We start from the raw sequence: 19404 nt of genomic DNA on the forward strand, positions 1-19404 counted from the left end.
GACATTTCTCATCTATCTTCACCGCAGTGAGATAAGTTTCTAACGTACAGTAGATACTGTAGAGTCAGACCGGTGTGGTTTTATTTATTTTGTTTTATTTTTATTTTTTTTGAGACGGAGTCTCGCTCTGTCGCCCAGGCTGGAGTGCAGTGGCGCGATCTCGGCTCACTGCAAGCTCCGCCTCCCGGGTTCACGCCATTCTCCTGCCTCAGCCTCCCGAGTGGCTGGGACTACATGCGCATGCCACCACGCCCGGCTAATTTTTTGTATTTTTTAATAGAGACAGGGTTTCACCATGTTAGCCAGGATGGTCTCGATCTCCTGACCTCGTGATCCACCCGCCTCGGCCTCCCAAAGTGCTGGGATTACAGGCGTGAGTCACCCCACCCGGCCAATTTTTTGGTATTTTTAGTAGAGACGGGGTTTCACCGTGTTAGCCAGGATGGTCTCGATCTCCTGACCTCGTGATCCGCCCGCCTCAGCCTCCCAAGGTTTTATTTTTTAAAGGGAACAAAATAAGCCACTGAAATTTATACGAATTTAAACAAAGAAACACAACTTTATACATACGTGTATCCATTTCCTGAGATCATGTCAGCCATATATCTGGTATTGGGCAACTGCCAGCCAAATATATCTTGAATGACAATCACAGCTTTGCCTGCATCAACGGGGGATTTGGTGACATAAGCCTTGATGTGCTCGACTTGAACTTCACGGCCTAGCCCTCCATACTCAAGTCTGTGGCCGATGTCACACGGACAAGGATAAGCTTCGTTAGCCATTGCAGAGATTTAAGTCGGGCTATGGAGAGAGAAACATGCGTTATATTCTGAATGCTGCAAATCTAAAGGCTGTAAATGGTAAGTAAACCTCAAATCAAGGTTATAGAAAAAAATGCATTTTAACTACATCTATGGTATTATGTAAGAAATCAGTGGTAACTTCTGGTTCTGGCGACACTGCAGAGTAAAGCTATAAACACTAGAAATGCCAGATTGAATAACAACAACAACAACAACAACAAATAGCGATGAAAGAACTCATAGGGAAAAGGGACTCTTCAGGGGCCAGGATTGGAGAGGAAACAGAAAGCCAGAGTGAGGGTGACACCCACAGATGCTGACGGGGCCCTGTGATGCTGCGGGACAGGGCCCGACCCAGGAGCACACCCTAACAGTCAGGTGCTTAGGATTTTGTGTCGAAGTGTAGAAAAAGGCATTGAAGCACATGAGACGGGAATTTGTAAGAGACCCACACCTGCAATGTCGAGCCGCAAAGGTTCATGTCTCAGGGAAGGGGGCCAAAGCAAAAGGAGAAGAGCTCCATCCGCCAGGCTCAGGGGTGTGCGAAGAAACCCTCTCCGTCTAGATTCTGAGTGGAAGAAAAAAAGGAAAGCAATCCTCGGCCAGGCGCGCTGGCTCACGCCTGTAATCCCAGCACTCTGGGAGGCTGAGGCGGGTGGATCACGAGGTCAGGAGATGGAGACCATCCTGGCTAACAAAGTGAAACCCCGTCTCTACTAAAAAACAAAAAATTAGCCGGGCGTGGTGGCGGGCGCCTGTAGTCCCAGCTACTCGGGAGGCTGAGGCAGGAGAATGGTGTGAACCTGGGAGGTGGAGCTTGCAGTGCTGAGATAGCACCACTGCAGTCCGGCCTGGGCGAAAGGGCGAGACGCCGTCTCAAAAAAAAAAAAAAAAAGAAAGAAAGAAAGCAATCCTCAAATGTACACCATGCTGCAAAGTAGGAATACCTGGCTGAGAAATTAATACAATTGACCCCGGGCCAGTGAACCGCCTGGAACACCAGGCAGAGGCAAATGCAAATCCACTTTACCACAAGACTTCCACAATCCAGGCCAAAAATACGACCCGCTGAAGAGCAGCTCATCAGCAAAACCTATACACAAGAAGGCAATCCAAATAAACAAGAATCAGCAGACACAACATCCGGGAGGAATTTACAATGGGAATGGGGTTTGAAATTCACCTAGAAACACTTGGTGAATCAAAATAGAAAACAGGAAGGAATTAGGAAATTAAAAACCTGTTCATTAAAAAGCAGGAAATGAGGCGGTGAAAGTGGGAGAAGAGTAGAACAAGGGATTTGATTTGTAAATGACTGAACAATCAACTGAGATAACTCACCGCCATCAGGCCTGCCTAAATTTAAATAAATGGAAACAGATTAAACTCACTAGCTGAGACAGATTCTCAACTTGGATTTTTTTGTTTTGTTTTTTGAAACAGGATCTCGCCCCGGCTGGAGTGCAGTGTCACAAACACAGCTCACTGCAACCTCGACCTCCTCCCTGGGCTCACATAATCCCCCCACCTTAGCCTCCTAAGTAGCTGGGACTATGGCGCACACCACCACAATCAGATCCTTTTTTTAGAATAAAAATTTTATATAGACAAGGTCTCATTATATTGTCCAGGTTAGTCTCAAACTCCTAGGCTCAAGCAATCATCCCACCTCATACTCCCAAAGTGCTAGGATTACAGGTGTGACTCATCATGCCTGGCTCAAATTAGACTTTTTAAAAATTAAGATTCTGGACCAGGCATGGTGGCTCATGCCTGTAATCCCAGCACTTTGTGAGGCCGAGGCAGGCGGATCACAAGGTCAGGAGTTCGAGACCAGCTGGCCAACATGGTGAAACCCCTGTGTCTACTAAAAATACAAAAATTAGCCGGGTGTGGTAGGCAGGCGCCTGTAGTCCCAGCTACTTGGGAGGCTAAGGCAGGAGAATCGCTCGAACTCGGGAGGTGGAGGTTGCAGTGAGCCGAGATTACGCAACTGCACTCCAGCCTGGGCAACAAGAGCGAGACTCTGTCTCACCAAAAAAAAAAAAAAAAAATTAAGGTTCCATCAAAAAAGAGGAACTAGGAACACTAAACCCAAAGACATATGTAATTCCCTTCATGAACAACTGGAGAACAGAGTCTTTACAAGCAGATGTGAACTGCCTGCATATTAACCCACAATCAAAGTTTCAGTAAAGATTTTATATAACAAATGCTATACAAATACAATGAAGAAATTATAATAAAACCCAAAAGATTTAGAACTGGATTACCACGTTACCATGAAAACACTATATAGCAAAACTTGATACAATCAATACAGCAGTACTTAGAGACATCTTTACAGCCGAGACTACATATACTTGAACAAGAGGAAAGAATAAAAGTAAGCTAAATGTCAAGAAGTTAGAAGAAAAAAATAGAATGAAGCCTTAGTCCATTCAGACTGTTATAACAAAATACAGTAAACTGGGTAGCTCATAAATGCAGAGGTTTATTTCTTACAGTCCTAGAGGCTGGGAAGTCGCCGGTCAAGGGACTGGCAGATGCAATGTTGAGTGAGGGTCCCCTTTCTGGTTCATAGATGGTGCCCTCTCCTTGTATCCTCACGGGGTAGAAGGAACTAGCTGGCTCTCTGGGGTCTCCATTATAAGGACATTCCCTATAGTAAGAGGTCTGCCCTCAGACCTAATCACTTCCCAAAGACCCGACCTCCTGATACCATCACCTTGAGGGTTAGGATTTCAACATATGTTAAAACTAAAAAAAAGAGGTAAGAAACAAGAATAGCCACGATAACTGAAAGAAAATGAAGAAGGAGAAATTAATTTACCAAACAACAAAACCTATTAAAACAGTATGGTATTGCTGGATAGATGAATACATCAATAGAACAGACCAAAGGCTCTAGAACCAGACTCATGTATATTCATCCAGTCATCCACAGAATGTTTACTGAGGCACCACTCTGTGACAAACACTGTCGAAGGTTCTGGGGAAACAGCAGAGCATGAAACAAATAAAAATCCCTGGCCTCAGGAAGCACATTCTAGTGGGATGAAATATACAAAAACAATATGCTTTTCAGATGGTAATCAATGCTAAGAAGAAAAACAGAGCAGAGAAGGAAAGAAGACAATGTTGGTTGAGGATGTGGGTTGCAATTTACAATGGTGTATTGTCAGCTTGTTGGAAAGGCACCATTTGGACAAAGGAGGCGAGGGGTGGTGCCCTGCAGATATCTGGAGGAAGAGCGGTCAAGACAGAACAAACAGCAAGTGCAAAGGCCCTGAGGTAGAAGCATGTCTGACACGTCTGAGGAACAGCGAGATCAGTGTGGCTGCAACAGAAAGAGCAAGGGGAGACAACGGCAGAGAATAGTGTGAGTTCCCAGAGCTTTACTGGAAGAATTTAGCTTTTCCTCAGTGTGAGACAGAAGCCACTGGAGAATTTTGGGGAAATGAGTGGCTTTATTTGACTTGATTTACAGTATCATTGGCCTGACACAGTGGCTCATGCCTGTAATCTCAATACTTTGGGAGGCTGAGGTGGGAGGATTGTTTGAGACCAGCCTGGACAACACAGCAAGACCCCATGTCTGCAAAAAAAATTCAAAACTTAACTGGGCATGGTGGCACATGCCTGTATTCCCAGCTACTTGAGAGGCTGAGGTAGGGGGATCCCTTGAGCCTGGGAGGTCGAGGCTGCAGTGAGTCATGACTATGCCATGGCACTCCAGCCTGGATGACACAGACAGATCCTGTCTCCAAAAAAAAAAGGTATCATTGAAGATGCTGTTTTAAGAAGAGATCATCAAGTAGCAAAGGAAGAAAAGAAAGTCCAGTTGGATGGCTCCAGCAACAATCCAGCCAAGAGATGAAGCAGCTCACACCAGGATGGTGATGGTGAGAGGGAGGGAATGGTCCAGTGTGGACAGATTGTACAGCAGAGCCACTCAGTTCTGCTGACAGATTGTATGTGTGGGGACATCAGACAAGAGGAGGAGTCAGTGATGACTACAAGGGTTCGTGCCTAAGAAATTGGAGGGTAGAGTGTGTTTAAATGAGAAGGGATGCGGGAAGAGCTGGTTTGAGGAAATAAGGACTTCAGTTTGGGGCATATTAAGGCTGAGGTATCTATTACACATCCCAGAGAAAAGTTGGGTAACATGATAGAAGTCCAAGGGCCAGGGGCCCAAGCTAAAACTACAACTTTGAGAGTGATGTGAGTATACAGTTGACCCTCATTGTTTGCAATTGTGTATTGATGAATTCATCTACTTGCTGATTTTTTTTTTTTTTTTTTTGAGACAGAGACTTGCTCTGGTTGCCCAGGCTGGAGCGTAGTGGCATGATCTCGGCTCACTGCAACCTCCACCTTCTGGGTTCAAGTGATTCTCCTGCCTCAGCCTCCCTAGTAGCTAGGATTACAGGCGCCTGCCACCATGCCTGGTTAATTTTTGTATTTTTAATAGAGACGGGGTTTCACCACGTTGGCCAGGCTGGTCTCAAACTCCTGACCTCGGGTGATCCTGCCCACCTTGGCTTCCCAAAGTGCTGGGGTTACAGATGTGAGCCACTGTGCCTGGCCATACCTGCTGAATGTATTTTGTAACCTCACCGTCATTCACGGACATTCAAAAAATGTGAACTGTCAATGTCCACATTCCCAGTGAGGACACACACGGTGCAATAGGCTGAATGTGTCCCCAAAAAGTCAGATGTTGAAACCCTATTCCAGTGGAATGATATTTGGAGGTAGGGTCTTTGGGAGGCAAGTAGTTCACAAGTGCAGAGCCCTCAAGAATGGGATGAGTGCCTTTTATAAGGGGCCCAGAGAGCTGGCTTGCCTTCTTTCTGCCGGGTGAGAACACAGCCAGAAGGTGACCATCTGCAAACCAGAAACAGGCCCTCAGCAGCCACTGGATCTGCCAGCACCTCGATCTTGGACTTCCCAGCCTCCAGAACCGTGAGAAATGTTTGTTGTTGAAGCCACGTTTGTTAGAGCAGCCCAACTGTCCACAACACTCTGCTTCTCATTTCAGCTCTCACAGTGTAAACAAGTGTCCTTTGCACGGTCTTAGTGCACATTTTTTTGCTTTTTGAGGGGTTGATTTTGCTGTTTAAAAGGGCCCCGCACTTAGTGCTTACATGCTGTCTAGTGTTGCTAAGCACGGGAAGGCTGTGATGTGCCTTATGGAGAAAATGCGTGTATTGGAGAAGCTTTGTTCAGGCACGAGTTACAGTCCTGTTGGCCATGAGCTCCCTGTTAATGAGTCAACAATATATATTAGAGTGGTATCTTCCACAAAAACACACATAAAACCAGGGTTATGTATGGGTCAACTGAGGAAACCGCTGTGACCAGGCCAGAGGTTTACAGGAAGCTAACCCTGTATTTTCCCCAGGAGCAATGGTTTAGGATTTGCTAACTCAGTGTTTGTAGGGACTTTACCACTACAAATACCAAGAATGACTGTATGTGGGTTTGGTTTGTTTGTTTGTTTGAGACACAGTCTCACTCTGTCCCCTAGGCTGGAGTGCAGTGGCGCAATCTCGGCTCACTACAACCTCCACCTACCAGGTTCAAGCAATTCTCCTGCCTCAGCCTTCCGAGTAGCTGGTACTACAGGCGAGCACCACCATACCCGGCTAATTGTTGTATTTTTGGTAGAGATGGGGTTTCGCCATGTTGGCCAGGCTGGTCTCAAACTCCTGACCTCAGGTGATCCACTGCGCCGGGCCTGTAGGTGATATTTAAACTTTAAGAATGAATGATATCCTTCAGGGAATAATGGTGGATGAAGAAAAGAGAAATCTAGAAGACTGAGCCCTGGGGTCCTTCAACACTAACACTTCAGGGAGATCAGAAGGAATCAGCGAGTAAGGAATGAGCCTGAGAAGGAACAGCCAGTGACAGGGGAGGAAGACCCCAAGTGTGGTGTCCTGGACCCAAGTGAAGAATGGGTGTCGAGGGGAGAACAATGAATGCTGAGTGTTGCCCTCCGCACTTGGCAAAGTGAAGGTCATTGGTGACCTCCACAAGGACAGGCTTGCACGAGGGCGTGGGTGACAGCATAATCATAGTGGGCTTAAAGGAAACTGAGAGGAGACTGGGTGTGGTGGCTCATGCCTGTAATCCCAGCACTTTAAGAAGCCAAAGTGGGTGGGTTGCTTGAGGCCTGGAGTTCAAAACCAGCCTGGCCAACATGGTAAAATCCCATCTCTACTAAAAATACAAAAATTAGCCAGGCGTGGTGGCGCATGCCTATAATCCCAGCTATTTGGGAGGCTGAGGCAGGAGAACTGCTTGAACCTGGGAAGGGAGGTTGCAGTGAGCCGAGAACACACCATTGCACTGCAGCCTGGGCAACAGAGTGAGACTCCGTCTCAAAAAAAAAGAGAGAGAGAGAGAATGAGAGAGGAGAGAACTAAAGACAGTGAACACAGAAAACTCTTAGAAGACTTTTGACAGAAAAAGGAGCAAAGAGGCCGGGCGTGGTGGCTCACGCCTGTAATCCCAGCACTTTGGGAGTCGGAGGCAGGTGGATCACTTGAGGTCAGGAGTTCGAAACCAGCCTGACCAACATGGGGAAACCCCGTCTCTACTAAAAATACAAAAATTAGCCAGGCAGGGTGGCGGATGCCTATAATCCCAGCTACTTGGGAGGCTGAGGCAGGAGAATCGCTTGAACCAGGGAGGCAGAGGTTGCAGTGAGCTGAGATCGCACCATTGCACTCCAGCCTAGGCAACAAGATCGAAACTCCATCTCAAAAAAAAAAAAAAAAAAAGAGCAAAGAGACTGTGCAAAAGATGGAGGGAAGACACAGGGATGAGCCTTTGTTTTTTAAAGTGGAAGAAATCTCAGCCTATTTGTATGTGGATGAGAATGATACCATAGAAAGGAAAACAAACAAAACACAATCAATGACCCCGGGAGACAGGGAACAGGAGAGTGTGAGGGGAGGGTCTGGCGCATAGTGGAGGAGCTGCCTTCTTTGGCAGTGTAGACAGTCCTCACGCACCCAAGGGAGGCTGAGGACGTGGACACAGACAGGTGGTGGTGGGTGTGGTGCGGGAGAGCATGGATGCTCCCTGTTGGCATCTGTTTGCTCACAGAACTGAGAAGCAGAGTCAGCAGCTCAGGGTGAGAGGCGGGATGAGGGCTGGGGAGAGGATAAGCAGGAAAACGGGAGACTAGGGAGAAGTACTGTGCTCGGGGAAACGTGTGGCTCTTTCCTCCAGCCAGGTCCAGCAGCGGGAACAGGCGCAGAGCAGGCACAGAGCAGGCAGAGAGAGGGGGTCAGATACAATGGGGCTCTGTAGTCATGAGAGCGGGCAGGAGGGACCTGTGGGGGGAGGAGGGACTGGCCATCAACAGGGCAAGGCTGCAGCACTGAGCTACCCAGGTGAGAAAACAAATCACCATGGATCCCCACCTACCCCAATGCGTGGCTAGAAATCTAAGTAGGAAAGGCGAAATTCAACGATCCGAGGGAAATACTGAATACTTTTTTCTTGTACTTTGGAATAAGGCAGAATTTCTTAAATTTGACCCAAAAAACATAAACCATAAAGAAAAGGATTATAAATCCCATTTCATTGTAATCAATTTTTAAAAAAAGGAAAGACAACTGCAGAAAACTGAATACTAAGTGGATATTTGATGCTATTGCAAATGATTGTGAATTTTGGCAGGGGAAGTTGATGGCATTGCAGCCATGTGTTTTTGAGTCCTTGTCTTTCATAGATGCATCATGATATCATGATGTACACACAGATGACATGACCAGAGGTCTGGGATTTACTTCAAAATAGCCCCATTTGGGCTGAGTGCGGTGGCTCACACCTGTAATCCCAGCACTCTGGGAGGCCAAGGCTGGTGGATCACCTGAGGTCAGGAGTTCGAGAGCAGCCTGGCCAACGTGGCAAAACCCCGTTTCTACTAAAAATACAAAAATTAGCCAGGCATGGTGGTGAGCACCTGTAATCCCAGCTACTCGGGAGGCTGAAGCATGAGAATCGCTTGAATCCGGGAGGCAAAGTTTGCAGTGAGACGAGATCACGCCACTGCACTCCAGCCTGGGTGACAGAGCAAGACTCCATCTCAAAAAACAAACAAACAAAATCCCAAAATAGCTCCATGTGGGGTAGGGTGGACAGGGTGTCCACGTGCTGATGGTGGTGCAGCTGGAGTGTCCTGTGTACTAATCTCTCTACTTTTATATATGCCTGAGATTTTCCATGACAAAAAGCTTTTAAAATTGCATTAATAAGATAGTAACTAGGATGAAAGATTAATAAGATAATGATTAACATTAATATCAAGATAAAAGTCTCCATAAACAAAGTAAGAAAACAAGATAGACTAGGAGAAGGTATTATTTTAGGAACAGAGGACTTAGTATCTAGATAAAATATATAAAGAATTCTTATAAGTCACCAAGAAAAAGACAACCCAATAGAAAAATTCATATGAATGGGCAATTTACAAAAAAGTACACGTGAATGGCCCGTAAACATATGAAGAGATATTCAACCTCACTGTTCTTAAGGAAACTATAATAAAAACAAGAATGAAATACTATTTTCCATCTTGCAGATTGGCAAAAGTCTGTTAACACAGAGATGATGGTACACTTGTAGAGAAATGGGAGGGCATGTGAAATGATACAAACCCTGGAAGGGGTCTAGCAAAGTTAAAGAAGCAGATGCCCTGCACCCCAGATATCCTACCACTAGATGTTTCCCTAGAGAAATTCATGTCACGTGTGGTGGGACACGGTGGCTCATGCCTGTAATCCCAGCACTTTGGGAGGCCAAGGTAGGGGGATCACTTGATCCCAGGAGTTCAAGACCATCCTGGGCAACATGGCAAAACCCCATCTCTCCAAAAAAAAAGGAAAAATTAGCCAGGCATGGTGGTGTGCACCTGTGGTCCCAGCTACTCAGGAGGCTGAGGTGGGAGGATTGCTTGAGCCCTGGAGGTCAAAACTGCACCACTGCACTCCAGGCTTGGTGTTAAGAGTGAGACCCTATCTAAAAAAAAAAAAAGAGAGAGAGAGAGACAGAAATTTGCACATGCCCACACAGGCACATGCAGTGATTATGGAAAAATGTTCTTGGCACCACTAATATGATGACAACACCTGGAACCAATCTAATTGACCACCAACAGGAGAATGAATAAACTGTAATTTATTGATTGATGTAGGTTGAATTGTGTTCCCCCAAAATACATGTTTAAGTCCTATCCCCCACTCCCCGTGCATGTGACCTTAACTAGACACAGGGTCCTTGCAGATGTCCTGTAGTTAAGATGAGGTCATACTGGAGTACAGTAGACCATAAATCCAATGACTGGTGTCCTTTAAGAAGGGGATAATGTGGACAAAGACACAACAGACACACAGAAGAGAACGCCATGTGAAGATGGAGGTGGAGACGGGAAGGATGCACCTGCAAGCCAAGGATTGCTGGCCCCCACCAGACGCTGGAATAGACAAGGAAGGGTTCTCCTCTACAGGTTTCAGAAAGAGCAGAGCCCTGCTGACACTTTCAATTTGGACACCTGGCCTCCAGAACTATGAGGCACTATATTGCTTTAAGTCACCCAGTATCTGGTAATGTTATGGCAGCCCTAGAAAACAAATACATTCATAAAAAGTATATTACACAACAGTTCAATGAACAGGCTGCACCTGTAATTTATCAATACAATAAATCTCCAGACCCGCACGGTGGCTCACGCCTGTAATCCCAGCACTTTGGGAGGTCAAGGCATGGTCATAGCTTGAGGCCAGGAGTATGAGACCAGCCTGAGCAACATAGGGAGACTCCATCTCTACAAAAAAAAATTTTTAATTAGCTGGACATGGTGGCATGCACCCGTAGTCCCAGCTACTCAGAAGACAGAGGAGGATCACCTGAACCCAGGAATTCAAGGCTGCAGTAAGCTATGATCATGCCACTACACTCCCAGTCTGTGCAACAGAGCGAGACCCTGCCTCTAAAAATAAAAATACAAAACTTAAAAAATCTCAAAAACATAATGCTATGTAAAAAGACATAGCATTTTGATTCTAAATAACAACCAAAAACCATACATGTTGATGCTAAATAAATAACAACCAAAAATACACATTTTATTAATAAATAGAATGTAGGAAAAGTATCATGCATGGGAATGAATTATCACCGTTAGGACAATGGTTTTTGGGAAGAGAGGGGAGAAAAAATGGAGATCATGGGCTTTATTACGTTTTATTTCCTTAAAAAGTTTTGATTTGAAGGTATATAGGGCAAAATGGTATTATCTTTTAAATACGGGTGATTGAAAGGGTGGCTGTTATATAATTTCCTTCACATTACTGAATATTCTTAGTGTTTCATAATTAGAAATAAAGTAATTAGATTTTGAGAAGAAAGAAATTAATAACTAGTTATCCAATCAAGGACAACTGGACTCTAGTTTTCTTGGTTTGGTTTTCATAAGCTACATTATAGAACTATAATTAGTAAGACTCAATAATTCAACATTGTCATTTGACACCGTTTCAGAAAAACTCTCAAGCCATGTTTCCCTCTGCTCTCACAATACAGTGATCATCAACACTATGACCAAAGGTAAGGGGGTGGGGCGGGGGGGCCAGTGAGGGCTCAGTTCCCAAGACTGCCCCATTCCTCAGGCACAAGCAGCAAGTCCAGGCCTGTAGAGCTTTCTTTTTTTCTTTTTCTTTTCAGTTTTTTTTTGGAGACAGAGTCTTGCTCTCTCACCCAGGCTGGAGTGCAGTGCACGATCTCTGCTTACTGCAAACTCTGCCTCCCGGGTTCAAGCGATTCTCCTGCCTCAGCCTCCCAAGTAGCTGGGACTACAGGTGCCCGCCACTACACCCGGCTAATTTTTATATTTTTAGTAGAAACGGGGTTTCACCATGTTGGCCAGGCTGGTCTGGGCTGACTTCTTATCTGGCCTGTTTGTTCTATGAGGACCTAGGGATCCCAGAAAATCCTGGCCATTCCAGGAAGCCTCTAATCTGAATGTTTTTACTTTATGTTCAGTTGACATCCATTTTGCAAAAGGAATGCTTACAGCCAGGCAAGCAGCCCTCTAGGCTGATCCTGCAAGGTTATTCTCCTACAGGAGAGGCCCGTGTGTGTCGAAGGCTGGACTCCTGCCCAGACCCTCCATGTGGGCACAGCAGCCAGGCCACACCTTGTGCCAGGGGCCAAGTCCACAATGGGCAGGGCGAACAGTTTCTACCCTGGCAAGTCTCAGGGAACATACCCTTGACCCTCAACTAACTGTACTATATTTTCTGTAAATATCTTTCAGGATTTTAGTTTCCTCCTGCAAATGCACTCTAAACCAAAAATAAAATTCCAAGCCTCCCAACTAACTAAATGGACCTCTCCTCTTGGCCAAGGCGATTCCAAAGAAACCTGCAAAACTAATTCAGGCCATGACAGGAAGGAGGGGCTGGGCTCAGTGGCTCATGCCTATAATCCCAGCACATTGGAAGGCCAAGGCTGGTGGATCACTTGAGGCAAGGAGTCCAAGACCAGCCTGGCCAACATGGTGAAACTCTGTCTTTACTAAAAAAAAAAAAAAAAAATTAGTCGGGCATGGTGGTGCATACCTGTAATCCCAGCTACTTGGGCGGCTAAGGCAGGAGAATCACTTGAACCCAGGAGGTTGCGGCAAGACTCCGTCTCAAAAAAAAAAAAAAAGACAGGAAGGAGGAGTCCAACATACCTCATTATTCCCTCCTCCATTGAAGTTCAGGCACAAATGACCAGCATTAACATTCAAACAGAGGTCTCAAGACTGACGAAACAGACTTTTTGTAGAAATAAGGTATGAAATTCCAACCTGACTCAAATACAACATCCAAGGATACAGACAGCAGGCCCTGAAACAAATCAAGTATTTTACCCCAAAATATTTTTGATGTATTTTGAAACGGCCCTGCAAAGCTATCTCTTGTAAGGGAAACTTACATTCTGTAGAGAATCCTCTTCCCTTTCCAGGTCTCTTTCTGATCCTGAAAAGATTACCCAAGAGGCTGGCAGCTTTTAAAGGTCTGAACAGAAAACATTTGCTATCTATTGCCTCTAAGGGTAGCCATCTATGAGACTTCACCTACATAATAAGAACTTTGGTCTCCCAAACCTCTTATCTTAAACCAGACCCTCCTTTCTATTGATTCCAGGTCTTTCATTATTAATTTAACTCTTTCAACCAAGCACCAATCAGAAAACCTTTGAATTCCCCTGTGACCTGTAAGCTACCACTCTGACCCTGCCATCCCCGACCTTTGAGTTGTCCCACCTTTCCAGACTGAACCAATGTATACCTCACATGTATTGATTGAGTTCCTGTGTCTCCCTAAATGTATAAAACCAAGCTGTAACTCAACCACCTTGGGCACAGTTCTCAGGCCCTCTGGGGGCTGTGTCATGGGGCATGGTCCTCGCATTTGGCTCAGAATAAACCTCTTCAAACATTTTACAGAGTTTGACTTCCTTCTGTCAACAACACATGTATTTATTAAAAGATAATTTTCAGAAAGAAGTAAAACCATCACTCTTCAAAAGATATAAAAACAAACAACATTAAGGATTGCATTCTACTTGAACGATAGGAAAAATCTAACGGATGTTCTAACAGGCTTGAAGGAAAATCAAAAGAGCACAAATGCATGTGCTGGAAAGTGTAAACTAAAAACTCTAAGCCCCCAACCAACTGACTGGATCATCTCTTCACCAAGGAGACCCCAGAATAACCTTAAAAACTCAGTCATTGGCCATATAACTCAGTTATATAGTTACGGGTTGGGGGATCACACACCTCTCATTATCCGCCCCCGACTCACTAACCATGAGGCTTTCTTTTCTAAAGGCTAAACAGAAACTAGCCTCTTCAAACGACCCCACACTGATATCACCCAGCCGCATGACGCTGCCCTCCTTTTTGCTGATAACAAAACACCAACCATGACATGGTTCTGGCCTGTCTACAGAGGGTGCACAGTAAGGATTTTTGTGTCCTCTGCTTCAGCTTTTAACAAGAGAGGGCCAAAAATACCACCCTTGGATCACGCTAACGCAGTCATTTTTTGAACATGGGTCCCATGAAGAGGCAAAAAGCTCAATTGCCCACGTACACAGTTCTCCTTCAAAAATATTCATGGCTGGGAACAGTGGCTCATGCCTATACTCCCAAAACTTTGGGAGGCCAAGACAGGAGGATCACTTGAGTCTAGGAGTTCAAGACCTGCCTGGGCAACACAGGGAGACCCCATCTCTACAAAAAAGAAAAAATTAGAAAATTAGCCAGGCTTGGTGGCACACACCTGTGGTCCCAGCCTTTTAGGAGGCTGAGCTAGGAGGATCACTTGGGCCCAGGAAGTCAAGACTGCAGTGAGCCAATGATCATGCCACTGCACTCCAGCCTGGGGGACAGAATGAACCCCTGTCTCAAAAATATTAGCTAACTAATTATTTTAAAAATTCATAACCCCTCCTATAGCTTATTGAATCTGTGTATTTGGCCACACTGTTCAGCACAGATCCCTGTACTATTCTTCCCGCACTGGAAGGGTCTGTTTCCAGCTTCTGGCCAGAGACTACACTTCCCAGCCTGTCAGAATGGCCGCTTTGCAGGCTGCAACACTTTATGAGAAATAAAGCTCTCTTTTTCCAAATGTATGAAACTCATCATTCTTTAGTTGACAAAAGAAATGTTGAGATGAATTGCAAATGAAGACAGAATATCTTTTTGGCCAAACGCAGTGGCTCACACCTGTAATCCCAGCACTTTGGGAGGCTGAGGCAAGAGGATTGCTTGAGACTGGGAGTTAGAGACCAGCTTGGACAACATGTTAGTTTTTTTTTAACTTTTTTCCACAGGAGGGGAAAGAGTCCATTAATTCTGCATAGAGACAGGACAGAATTTACAGATCTATCAGATCTGCCACTTACTCCTAAAAATGGCTCAAGTACAATGAATGGAGCTGGAATCAGACAGCCCAGAGGGTTTGCTGTAGACACGGGTACTTTTCCACTGAGGCACTTTTTACGCATGATGAGGTCCTTTGTTATGAGTAAGAAGGATTCCTTTTCCTCCTGTGCTGGGGCAGGACTGTGTGTCTGAGATGCATGACAGAGTCCTCGTTATACATGTTGTCAATAAAGGCTTTTCTGTAACATGGTAGATGTGTTTGGGACCACCTTCTGGTCATCCCCAGGTCAGTTCTGTGGTCTGCACTGGTGAGGTCTCTGGAAATCAGGACGCTCTTCCTAGCTCTGGGGAGTGCCCTGCAGGACACCCTGGTGGCCATGTTCTTCGGCAATGCCCACACTGGCCACCAGCACAAATGCACAATTCCCCATAGACATTGCTGCAAGGTGCTGCATATGTGTGAATGACTTCTATGTGATGGTACGCACAGGAGAGGAGCATATGGAATTGGAATTTGCAGATCAAATACTCAACAGTGATCCCCATGGGTTTTGACGTGCAATTTTCCAGAGAGACTTGCTTGTGTGAGGCAGAGCTGCAGGGGCCACAAGAGTCACTCTGTAGGGGTGAAGGAGCCTCACTCTGCCTCACACAAGCATGTCCCTCTGGAAAATTACACATCAAAACCCATGGGGATCACTGTTGAGTGTTTTTTGTTTTTTGTTTTTTTCTTTTTTTGAGACGGAGTCTCACTCTGTTGCCCAGGCTGGAGTGCAATGGTGCAATCTCTGCTCACTGCAACCTCTGCCCCACTGGTTCAGGCGATATTCCTGCCACAGCCTCCTGAGTAGCTGGGATTAAGGCACATGCCACCACGCCTGGCTAATTTTTGTATTTCAGTAGAGACGGGGTTTCACCATGTTGGCCAGGCTGGTCTCAAACTCCTGACCTCAGGATCCATCCACCTCGGCCTCCCAAAGTGCTAGGATTACAGGCATGAGCCACTGTGCCCGACCTTACAGTTGAGTGTTTGATCTGCAAATTCCAAGGGTATGCTCCTCTCCTGCGTGTACCTTCACGAGGCATTCCTTTACTCCGTATACATTGGCACTTCTTGACTTCTTTTTTGAACCAGTTACAACATCTGCCTATTTCTCTCTTTAATGAATAAAATAAAATATTTATCACTTTTATATCTGTATAAAAGTCATGATTTCACCTTTGGCTGAAAATTATCTTTTAACAATGTAATCAAACATTCCCTTTCTAACACTGGCAGTCAGAGAGGCAGGAGAGGTGGTAAAGTATGGTGAGGGTGTGGTTTTCCTGATTTCACGCCCTAAGGATTCAAATAACTCACAAGTCAGACTTCCAGGCACAACGCAGTTCTCCAACAGAAATAGAGAAAACAGATTTTGACAAGCAAAAGGGACTGGTGCAGTTGGGATTAGAACAAGCAGGGAAGTCTAGGAATACATCTGCAGCCTCCTGGGAGAGCCGGAGCCGGGGCAGAGAGGAGGAGGAAGAAGGTCTGGGGGAAGAGAGGTCTGCAAAGTAGGGGAAGGGAAGGCCAGGAGGGAGGGAGGCGCAGTGGGGAGGAGAGGAGAGAAGGGAGGAATACATTTCTGGAAGCTTTAGAAATTTAGAAATAGAAACCACGTGGAAGTGCATCCAGGGCTCAGGGTTACAGAGGACCCCAAGACAACACAGGAAGGTGGGGTCTAACGGGAAAGGCACGAGGTTTCTCCTTTACTGCTTAAACATTGTAGGAACTTGCATGGCAAGTGATTTTCAATCTTGCAGCAGGGAAGACAGGGCCAGTACTTATCCTTAGATGATTCTACAAACATCAAACTTCTCCAAATATTTATTTTTCAGCAGCCATGCTTGTATTTTCCAAGTGTCTATGGTTGAGATAGCATGAATTAGGAAGCTACCTGGATGAGCACACACTGGCCCTCTTAGACATGCCAACGACGCCCCTGCAGAATCTGCTTTTTCTCTGGCTGTTCCCAGGCCTGGATAGGGTTCCCAGGCCTGGACAGGATTCCCCGGATACCCGCGAGGCTCATTACTAACCACTTTATTTTAAATGGGCTTTGAAAACAACAGGTGGCATCTTCCATCAGCAAGTGGACATAAATCTCAGTGCACAGTGTTTCCAAGGCCTGCCCGACCCACATGGCTGTGGGGTGTAAACTGTCCAGTCGTTCTTGGCACTCATACCCAGCATTTAGGATGTCCCACTCTTAGATCCACAGACCCAGCACCTCTCTTCTTAATACCCACCCTAAAGAAAAGCTGCCGAATGTGGACACTGATTTAGATGCAAATATGCTCAGTTTTTTTATAGTTTTATATTAGTAAAAACGCTACAACCAGAATGTCTCACTGCAGGAAGATAGTTACAAGGAGTATTTAACGGCGTGGAGGAAAGGCTCCTCCGTGCTAAATGGCCAAAATGAACGCAAGTTTGCAGACGGTGTGATTTCCACTATGTCTTTAAAATGTATGGCGACACACCTACATGAAAAATACCAAAATGTAAACAGCAGCTGCTTCGGACGCATGGGATCGTGGGGGCTGCTGTTCTGCAAGGACAACGTATCACTTTTGTGAAAGTCAGCTTCTGAAAACGGACTATGGGAAGTTCCTTACCCGTGCACGCGGCAAAGACCTTCTTTGCCATAGTCAGAACACACGCGCGAGTTCAGAGAAGCGGGGCCCGGGCTTGTGTGGGCTTGTGTGCCCCGGGGACGCGCACGTACCTTGTCCCGCGGCCTGAGACTGCGCTGCACCGCGCGGAGGCCGAACCCAGAGGAGGCGGCGTGGGGCCGGGCGGGGACGCGAGAGGGACGTGGACGCGGCGACCGAGGACGCGGGGATCCCTGCGGGACCAGTGGCTCCACCCGGAGTCGTAGCCTCCTGGGAGAGCCGAGCCCGGAGGGGGCGGAGAGGAGGAGGAGGCCTGGGGGAAGAGAGGTCTGCAAAGTCGGGGAAGGGAAGGAAGGCAAGGAGGGAGGGAGGCGCAGTGGGGAGGAGACGAGAGAAGGGAGGGAGGGAAGTATGAGGGGAGGGGAAGAAGTGGGGTGCTCGGAGGGTGGGGTAGGGAGGAAGAGGGAGGGAGAGATGGGAGAGGCTCCGAGATAAAGAAAGGTGCAGGGAGAGGGGGACGGAGGGAGGGAAGCGCAGAGAGGAAGGGAGAAGAGAATCAGGAAGCCTGGAGGGAAGAGGCAGGGGGGCCAGGAGAAGGAAGACAGCCAGCCTTCTGTGAGATGTACGTGCGTGCCTGGCTTCCAAGACAAGTAACTTCTGCTGTAAATATAAATTAAGCTATTTTTTGTTTATTTTATTTTATTTTATTTTAGAGATAGGGTCTTATTCTGTCACCCAGGCTGGAGTGCAGTGACACAATCATAGATCACTGGAGCCTCGAACTCCTGGCTTCAAGTGATCCTCCCCCTCAGCCTCCCAAAGTGCTGGGATTACGGGTGTGAGCCACCATGCCCAGCCACAATTTTTTTTTTTTTTTTTTTTTTTTTGAGGTGGAGTCTCACCCTGTTGCCAAGGCTGGAGTGCAGTGGCAGGATCTCAACCTCAACCTCACTGCAACCTCCACCTCCCAGATTCAAGTGATTCTCCTGCCTCAGCCTCCCCAGTAGCTGGGATTATAGGCACGCGCCACCACGCCCAGCTAATTTTTGTGTTTTCAGTAGAGACGGAGTTTTACCGTGTTGGCCAGGCTGGTCTCGAACTCCTGACCTCAAGTGTTCCACCTGCTTCGGCCTCCCAAAGTGCCGAGATTACAGGCGTGAGCCGCCGCACCCAGCCCCAGCCCCAAATTAAACCTTTTCTAAAAAAAGAAATTAATACACGTTTCATACTTGCCTCCACCTTCCTGTTTTCTCTGGTCATCTGCTCAAGGTTATGACAACAGCTTCAACTTGGCTGCAGAAGCACACCCCTGTGGCTCGCTCAAACTGGAAACATACAGGAAAAGGCAATTCTAGGAATATAGCTCAGCCTGGACAAATGGGCACATTAAAAAGCCATTGCACCATGGTGGCCGCACTTCCTGCCTTCCCCACTGCAAAGGTGTTGTTATGGACTGAATGTTTGTGTCCCCTCCCAAATTTGTATGTTGAAATCCTAACCATGGTGGTATTTGGAGGCGGGGCCTTTGGGAGATGCTTAGATCATGAGGGTGGAGCCCCCAAGAATGGGATTTGTGCCATTACAAAAAGAGGCAAGGGAGCTTGCTTCCTCATCTGTATGCCAGGAAGAGGACACTCACCAAGAACCCAATCCTGCTAGCCCATCCCAGACTTCCAACTTCCAGAACTATAAGAAATAAATGTTGTTTAAGCTACCCAAGTCTATCTATGGTGTTTTTGTTGTTGTTGTTGCTGTTTTTGAGACAGAGTCTCACTGCGTCACCCAGGCTGGAGTGCAGTGGTGCCGTCTTGGCTCTCTGCAACCTCCGCCTCTCGGGTTCAAGCAATTCTCCTGCCTCAGCCTCCTGAGTAGCTGAGACTACAGACGTGTACCACCATGCCCAGCTACTTTTTGTATTTTTAGTAGAGACGGGGTTTCACCATGTTGGTAAGGATGGTCTCAAACACCTGACCTCAGGTG

The 19404-nt window shown here is 46.5% G+C and overlaps 1 protein-coding gene and 1 long non-coding RNA gene across 3 annotated transcripts in view; one reads left to right on the forward strand and one right to left on the reverse strand.

Annotated features, from left to right (window-relative positions):
* The window catches only part of CMBL (carboxymethylenebutenolidase homolog), a 32605-nt gene extending 14803 nt beyond the window's left edge, over positions 1-17802 (reverse strand). The window contains exons 1-2 of one of the 2 annotated variants that reach the window (XM_063723872.1): positions 17428-17446; positions 571-804 (exon numbers count right to left, since the gene is read on the reverse strand). In XM_063723872.1, coding sequence (XP_063579942.1) covers positions 571-785 — 215 coding nt within the window. In that variant the 5' untranslated portion in view covers positions 786-804; positions 17428-17446. 2 annotated transcript variants of the gene reach the window in all.
* Positions 17663-19138, forward strand: LOC129059330 (uncharacterized). Its single transcript, XR_008525136.1, has 2 exons — positions 17663-17751; positions 18694-19138. It is a non-coding gene; the product is annotated as an uncharacterized LOC129059330 (long non-coding RNA).
* Positions 19139-19404: the final 266 nt, after the last annotated feature.

Source organism: Pongo abelii, chromosome 4 (assembly GCF_028885655.2).
Source record: "Pongo abelii isolate AG06213 chromosome 4, NHGRI_mPonAbe1-v2.0_pri, whole genome shotgun sequence".
Taxonomy (NCBI): Eukaryota; Metazoa; Chordata; class Mammalia; order Primates; family Hominidae; genus Pongo; species Pongo abelii.